General features: G+C 38.5%; 1 protein-coding gene across 1 annotated transcript; it reads right to left on the reverse strand.

Moving 5' to 3' along the window:
- Window positions 1-2,336: 2,336 nt before the first annotated feature.
- LOC113534660 (extracellular calcium-sensing receptor) lies at window positions 2,337-7,632 on the reverse strand. Its single transcript, XM_026927610.3, has 6 exons — window positions 7,493-7,632; window positions 6,890-7,181; window positions 5,903-6,700; window positions 5,508-5,738; window positions 4,940-5,063; window positions 2,337-3,384 (listed from the first exon to the last, which is right to left on the reverse strand). The coding sequence occupies exons 1-6, from the start codon at window positions 7,612-7,614 to the stop codon at window positions 2,486-2,488; spliced, it is 2,466 nt and encodes an 821-aa protein (XP_026783411.3). The 5' UTR covers window positions 7,615-7,632; the 3' UTR covers window positions 2,337-2,485.
- Window positions 7,633-8,424: the final 792 nt, after the last annotated feature.

Raw genomic sequence — 8,424 nt, forward strand, 5'->3', positions numbered from 1 at the left:
GTGTGTGTGTGTGTGTGAGAGAGAGAGAGAGTATAATTCTCTGTGATAGACTTGTGTCACCAGTCTGTGATGAAAGATCATGTCTTATATATTACTTAATAATTTTAGAATTATTTGGTGTAGACACTTCCTTTAAATTGTGTCTTGACAGATGTCTGTGACTTGTTTGGATTATAAACCAGCACTCTGCAAGGTTTCCTAATTTTTTAAAATAAAACTTCTGTTTGATTTTCAAGGCCCACAACTTTCAAACTTTTGTCATGCATTTTGTTATTCAGTGGCTATACAAATCATAAATTTAATCAGTGCGCAACAAGATAGCATCCATCATCAACCTGTCTGTGCTGAAAAAAAAAAGTACAACATCTATTTGAGAAGGGGGCATTTTTATTGACTTTTAAATGGGCAGAAATATGCATAGATCTCTGAGGGTTAAACTGCATCACGAACAACTAAAGTGCATGCAATTTTGAGCTGAGTATTAATGTCTTTAAAATCATTAAAATCCAGAAAATAACTTATTACTATTTTTGTCATTATCACTTAATTTCAGAGTTTCTTAGTACTTGGTATGTCCCCTTTTTGCTTTAATGACACTGTGCACTTGAGCTGGCACTGACTCCACAAGTTTGTGCAGAAGCTTCTAATCCATTTTAGATCAAATACATTGGTGTGTCATCTGAATACATGGTTCAATAAAAGAGATTAGGCATGAGAAAAATCTTTTGTACAAATCACTTAACATGTTCAATATCACAAATCTGCATATATTTAAATAGGGACCTAGAAATAGTACAGATTCCTGAGTATTAAATATTTCTTTCTTTAAACTTTCTTTATTTTAAATATTTCACAATTCTAAAACCTTCTATTTATTGCCAATTTTAAATGGGAAAAAAGACTCAGCCTTTTGAACCCTGCTGTATGTTTGATGTGTGGACATTATCCACCCTGCATTACAGATTTATAAAATAGGACTATTAAAACATCTGAATATTTTATTAGGTTAGTAAATTATGTATGTGTATCATAAGTGACTAGAAACCAAAGGAAAATTCCTTGCACTAATTGGGGAATGTGGGAAGTGTTGTGATGATACAGGAAAATAATCCACGCCAGTGATGTGATATATGGCCCGAGGCAATGCAGAGGGGTCTGGTTTATACTTGATGCATGATTTTGTGTGTGCATGCAAAAGCAGTGGCAGCACAGGTGGCATTATTCAGACACTCACTGCGTATCATAAGTACATCCAGAAGATATGAAAATGAGATCCACTAGATGGCATGTCTGAATCAAAACATCCTTGTCTCTCTGGTTTCCAAGTTGAACTGTAAAATGTTTTGCAATTTTATGCACAGCAACGTTAAACACATTGACATTCCAAAGCTCCATTTCTCTTTAAAACTGTACGCCACCCTCGTGATTATTGTCAGGGGCTGAGTCTCAGATTAAAAATCTGACCATACAGTCAAAAGTGTTTACTAATCTAGAAGACTGATATGCAAAACACACCTTTCAATAAGTTTGAACGTGACATGAGAAGTTTTTAAAATTCAAACACTAACTGTAATAGGAATCCTGGTTAGTGTTAGTACTCAATAATGGTCTAGAAAGCTGACCTCAGATGCTATTGTGAATTGTGTTAATTTGCATGCCAAAACTTGCTTCTGGAAAACACACGTAATACCTTTAATATTCTGAACACCACAGTTGTTCATGTATATAAATATATAAGTATGGGGACTTGTCCATTCAGCCACAAGAGCATTAGTGAGGTCAGGCACTGATGTTGGGTGAGGAGGCCTGGGGTGCAGTCGGAGTTCTAGTTCGTCCCAAAGGTGCTCAATGGGGTTGAGGTCAGGTCTCTGTGCAGGTCACTCGAGTTTTTCCACTCTAACCTTGGCAAACCATGTCTTGGACCTTGTTTTGTGCAAAGGGATTGTCATTTTTTATGATTATTCCATACAAGATGTGTTGATGAATTGGCAAATATAGAGTGATATAAAAAATAGGTGATAAACTACTTGCACAGTATGCCATATAGTGTTACACAGATCAGTCATTGGCTATTAGTGCTCCACACACACAGATGGGTTATTACTGAGTGTGATCATAAATGAAAATGCGCTCTACTCTTGATCAGATGGAGAATGAGAATGGACATGTAAAATAAAGTGTTTATTTAGTTTATTACATTTTTTTATCAACAATTATTAAATAATGAATACTAAGGTTAGGTTCCTTGAAATGGTTTTTAATCAATCAAGTGTGTCGGTACACTTCTCACTTAAAGATCTAAATAATTATATGATTGAATGAATGAATGAGCCATTTGGAACTCATTAGTGAGTCTTTTTGAGTAAAAATAAATAATATGCATACAGTTTTATTCCACATTTAACTTTCTGAAGCCTTCAACAGTCCTAAATCGACATTATTATTCTTTGTGCAATCTGTCCCAAAAGTCTTTACCTTTGTTCAACTATTTGGACATCATATTCTTTTTTGTGTTTTTATCTGGTCTGAGTAGGATGATGTAACACTTTGGGGCAAAGATACACACCAGAAGGCCATAACTTGAGGCTAGGATGGCAAAGACCTCCACAGCTACCGTGTACTTCCCGGGAGAGCTGACATATGCTGGAATAAATGTGATCCACACAGCACAGAAGATCAACATGCTGAAAGTGATGAACTTTGCTTCATTAAAATTATCCGGAAGCTTCCGTGCAAAGAAGGCCAGCAGGAAGCAGATAGCAGCCAGTAGGCCGATGTAGCCCAGAACCAGGGAGAAACCTGCCACTGAACCTACGGCACATAGAAGTACCACCCTTGCGCCAAGCTCACCTCCTGCACTTTCTGTGGGCAGAGGAGGTGCCAGAACCAGCCAAAACACACAGATCCCCACCTGAATCAGCGTACAGAGGAAAATACCTGCCCTCTGCTGAACAGGACCAAAGTATCGCATTATATTTGAGCCTGGCAGAGTTGCTCTGAATGCCACAAGCACTACAACTGTTTTACTGAGCACACAAGCCAGACACACCACAAAACTAATCCCAAACAGTGTATGGCGTAGCATGCAGGACCAAGGTGCTGGCTGGCCAATAAAAGCCAGTGCACACAGGAAGCAGAGTTTAAGTGACAGCAGCAGCAAGAAGCTCAGTTCAGAGTTGTTGGCACGGACCAGAGGTGTGTCTCGATGACGGAAAAAGGCAGCCAGGACAGTAATGGTAAGAGCTGCTCCAGCAGCTGAAAGCACTGAAAGGATGATGCCCATGTTATCTTGAAAGGACAGGAACTCCACTATCATTGGGATGCACTCTGTCCGTTCAGTGTTGGACCAGAACCTCTCAGGACACTTGGTGCACTCTGGAGAGTCTGGAGAGAAACATGATTAGAAGCATTAAAATGATTAGTGAGAGACATAAATTATAATTTTAGGGTGATTCCACAACAAGGGTGCCATTTAGCCCTTGTAACTCTTTAAATTAAACTTAAAAACTGAAAAATAAAACAAAATTAAATTTGCTAACCCATCTCAAGCTAATTTTTAAAGATTTCTTTACTGACAATGGCTGTGTTTTATGGAAGTATTTTCTGGACAAATTTCGAAAGTATAAAAAATATAATACACTATATATACACTTTCTGTACAGCTTTCATGGTGCCTGGGGGACAGCTCTCACTGCAAACAGACACCAGTACCTGGATAGCAAAGACAAGTTTCCATTGGTTTCATAGAAACATTTCAGAGAACATAACTGTATTTATCCAAGCATCAGCACAATCGTCTGTTCAGAATATTTTCCTTTTCGGTCATTGACCGCAAGGCGTTCTAACAAATGCAACTGCAAATGGACTTTGCTTTTCTATTTGAAATTTGGCAGACATTGTATGTTGTATGCGATTTTCATTTGAATTATGTCACAGTTTATGCGTCCACAAGTAGAAAACGCACTTACGCAGAAAAATTAAATAAACTAAATTAAAAAATAAATAAATAAAATAAAAAATAAAAAATGCAGAAAATACAATTTGCAATCAGTTTTAGAAAAGAGTCCGGAAAATAGTTCCATAGTCTTTTGTTCTTAAATGAGTAACGAGATTGATTTTCTTTAGAATAGCAGATATACTGTATAAAATGTGGTACATTCTAATAATTTATTCAAAAATATATATATTTTTTAAATTTATAATCTAGTTTCTACCGTCAGTCCATATGACAATTTTATTAAAAATAAAGATTAAAAAATGAGAACACTTACTTTACTTATTCCCTGGCTCTTCAGGAAAGATGATGCAGTTTCCTGTTGAGCATATGACTTAACATTTACTTAGGGGTAAATGTACTCAGCTAACAGGGTTGAGTGAATGTTGAAAGACTAAAATGTGCATTTTCGTCATGTGAACCGTCCATTCAATAACCTGTAATGGCTACTCATGGCAAAAGATGTTTCAAGCATGAGATGTTACATGGATTCAAACATTAATGCAAAATATTATGATTTTTGAAGTATTTCTCTTATTATATTTGTAGGGAAAATGTAGTTATAATTGGTTGAGACAGGCAGAAATGTTTTCTAGAGTAAGTGTTGTAGATTTTGTTAGTGCTGTAGGATTTTCATATGTTTAAGACGATAAGCTGTGATGAAGAATACTTTGCTGTATTTTGTCTAATGTCTATTACCCTTACTTTACATACATATTTGTACACGTAAAATCAGTGGGACACAGATGCCACCCCAGTAGTGCAATCACTCTATATCTTAAAAGCATTTCAGATTAACATTGTTTTCTAAGGATGACTAAATTAACTGTTGGGTGTTAAAATGATGAGTTGAGCATTGGCTTGCTAATATCGCTTTACTATGTACACAGTGCTGAAACAAAACAGCACTTTTAACACTGAACAAGAATTTGTCCTGTACAGTACCAGTAGCATTGCTGATCTCCCCTGATGTGCATAGTATACAGTCATAGCAGCATAGAGGCCTTCCTTTCTGTACAGCTTTCCTGGTGCCTGGGGGACAGCTCTCACTGCAAACAGACACTGGTACCTGGATAGCAGAGATAAGTTTCCATTGGTTTCACAGAAATATTTCAGAGGACATAATTGTATTGTTTTTTAGCTCAAATGTTATGGAACAGAATAGGAACCCTATAGGATCTGTCAGTCCCTTTTCAGGTGTAAGATGAATAAACATTGGTTTCTAATTATGGTATACCCCCTACACACTTGTCAGGCACTCAACATTAGGATGCAATTTATTTTCCCTACAGAGTTAATAAGTGTGTTTTGAAGATACACACACACACACAAAATATCTTGTTGTACCATTTTTGTGTCATGTGCAGGCCAGTTCACTTCAACTATCTCTGTTGTTCCTTACCATGCTGATTATTTACCATACCTCAAGCTCAAAATTACAGCATAGCAATGTTATTCTGTATTAGTGATGGCTGATACTGTCAGAACCCCAAACTAAAATGTGCGTTCTTACCTCATAACCCCAGCCCCCTCCCCAGAACACTTTCCTGAGATCCAGCTGAAAGTCTTGCTGTGGTCCACTTGCTGCATCAAACTGTCCTACTTTGACAAACTCCACTTTTCCTTCAGCCCCTACATGCCAATTAATTATGTCATATGAGGCAGATGGATCCCCGTTTTCATCAAAAGCAACCATTTCACCCACTGGTGTTGTGAACTGGACAGCCTTCAGATAGTGTAGAAGCTAAAAACAAACCCATACAAACAATCCATACAATTACACTGTATAACCTAATACTATGATTAAGGCCACATAAATTCAACTAACTGATTATATTTTTAGTACATTGACAAGAATATTAGTAAATAGCCAAATTTCCAACTTTACTTATGAAGTATTTTCTTCACCTGTTTAGGATTTATGGGATTAATATCAGGACATTCTCCATTCCCAAAAGGTCCTTTGCCAGGCTGACATGCCAGCATGTCCTGAATAGCATTTGCAATAGCATATACAGCCTTATAGACATTATACATGACATCAAAATAGGCCTCTCCATGTTCTACTTTCTCCAAGCCTGTGCACTGTGGTCTTGGAGACTCTGATTGAATTTGCTCCCCAAATCTACATCCAAACACATCCTCCCAAACATTCTGCACCAGTGGCTCCATTAAGTGTTCTTCTGGGCTCAACTGGGTCAAATATGAGCCCAGACCCTGGATATCAACCCGCCTCAGGGCAAAACCAAGGGTCCCTGCTAAGGAGATGCCGCTCCAAGTAGAGTAGTGAGTAGAGGTGCTCCATGCTTCAGTGGCAATCCATTGCCTGTGAGTGGCATTCATTCTCACCACTTCTCTCAGCAAGACCTCAGTATCAGGCCCAATTGCAAAGGTTACTACCACCAGAGCCTTCGAACTCTGGATTCTCTCCACAATGCGTTGAATCCTACTGGGTGCATGGGATTTGGGGATGACCTCATGGTAGTCTACGCAAACACCTGAACCCTTTAGTTCCTTCAGCAGCAGCTGCACACCACTTTTCCCATAAACATCATCTCCAGAGACAACCCCAACCCATGTCCAGCCCATCAGGTGCAACAGCCGGGCCATGGCTTTAGCCTGGAAGGCATCGCTAGGAACTGTGCGCAGAAAGGTGGGGTACCTGGTGCGATCACTGAGACATGCACAAGAAGCAAAGTAGCTTACCTGGAGAGACAAGGGCAGATAAATAAACTTAGAGCATTCTATAACAAAGCGAATAAAATCTTTCTTCACTTTGTTATAGAATGAAAGGTCTGTAAGGAAAGAGAGATAACTGATTAAAAAAATGGTTAAATGTCACTATATCACTCAAACAGAATTTTTTATAGCTAAATAGTGGACACTGTCATTTACCATAGGGATGTCAAAAACACTCAAGGTATCAGCCACAACTATGGAGGCAGAGGAGCGTGCATCTCCAATAATGACAGGCACCTTGGGAGCCGTTGTGCACCGTTCCCCAGACACTGTCTCCTCCTGTCCCGTCACCATCGCCAACGCAGCACTTAGTGTACTGCTCTCAGCTAAGCAGGTATCTGCAGCAAGGTAGCCCAATGTGAAGTTGGGCAACAGAGATGGATTCTGGTTAATTTCCTCCACTGTGAAGATCATTGTTTGCAGCCAGTGGTAAGATCGTAATTCAACACTGAGACAAAGATAAAGAAAAAAGAGAACTTTCAGAAAAATATTATTAGTTATTGGAGCATTTGTAAATAGCAAGGGCAGCTTTGGTAAACAGCAAGGGCAGCTTTGGTAAACAATGACAAAAATTGGGGGGAACCTCATTAAAGGTTTTTGGCACATTAAAACCACATCCTCAAACAGATTCCACAATTAAACCTTAAATACTAAATAAATACTCTTACAGCAAATCGTTTTTCAACACTTTCAAATCTCACCCCATAATTTCTATGACTTTTACACTTTTATTTCAACCTGAGGACTCATACTTCTCACCTCTGGCAATGGCTTCCCTGCACTCTCTGTATGAACATCTGATCAGGTTCAGGGGCTTCAACATAAATTGGAAAGAGACCCCCAATAATCACATCACCTTCCTTATACAGGCTCCTGGACATGGGCCTGGTCTGCAGAGTACAGGAGAGTCCCACAGAGTGAACCCAGCTCGGCCAAATAAGGAACCCTAGTGCCCACAGCCAGGCATCCACAGCCATCACCTGACCAGAGATATGGAGAGAGACAGAATGAGTGAAAGGAAGAGGCAGGACCTTGCATCTCCTGCAGAGACAGGTAGTGAGAAGAGTTCCTGTTTAGTAGAGGTAAATTTGCCCAGAGCAAAAAAACATTTGGGGTCATTTTGGAAAGTCCTTGCGGAGGTAGAGTAATTTTCTGGCCCATCAAAACAACTAATGAGCAAAGTATTTTTTTGTCTGTTATCTCTTCAGACAGGAGCAGTTGGATATATTTGAATCTTAGGTTAAATTACCTTAATGATCTTTCAAAAAAGAAAAAAAAGAATAATCTGCAGTCTGTCCAACCTTATTGTTTAAAATTTTTTAAATGTTTTTTTCTGCTCTTTGATTTTAGCAAGCAGAGAAAATAGGGACAATTAAACCAAATTAAACAATCAGTGTGACATCATGGATAATTACTTTGTTTTTACAGAGGGCTGTAAACACCTTTTTTCTGTTCTAGATTTCTCTTCCTTTTGAGTTATGCATTATGATTCACATATTATCAAGATCATCATCTCATGGAGTGGCCTCTTTCAGTAATAAAGAGAAACTAGACTAAATTTAATTAATAAAAGGGGCTTAGCCCTGAATCATTTTGTCCAAGTGTAGGCACATAAAAGTGTAGGCTCACCCTGCTGAATGTGTGAGTTAGGAATGGTAAACTGGAAACAAGAAAGACAAAATAGTTATACA

The sequence above is a fragment of the Pangasianodon hypophthalmus genome, chromosome 6 (genome assembly GCF_027358585.1).
Source record: "Pangasianodon hypophthalmus isolate fPanHyp1 chromosome 6, fPanHyp1.pri, whole genome shotgun sequence".
NCBI lineage: Eukaryota > Metazoa > Chordata > Actinopteri > Siluriformes > Pangasiidae > Pangasianodon > Pangasianodon hypophthalmus.

Excerpts from the sequence above, each read along its gene's own strand:
- LOC113534660 (XM_026927610.3), bottom strand. The coding sequence starts at position 7,614 with ATGTCCAGGAGCCTGTATAAGGAAGGTGATGTGATTATTGGGGGTCTC. Across the intron at positions 7,182-7,492 it reads CAGGGAAGCCATTGCCAGAG|TGTTGAATTACGATCTTACC; the intron begins GTGAGAAGTATG and ends TCTTTGTCTCAG. Across the intron at positions 5,739-5,902 it reads ATCCCATAAATCCTAAACAG|CTTCTACACTATCTGAAGGC; the intron begins GTGAAGAAAATA and ends GTTTGTTTTTAG.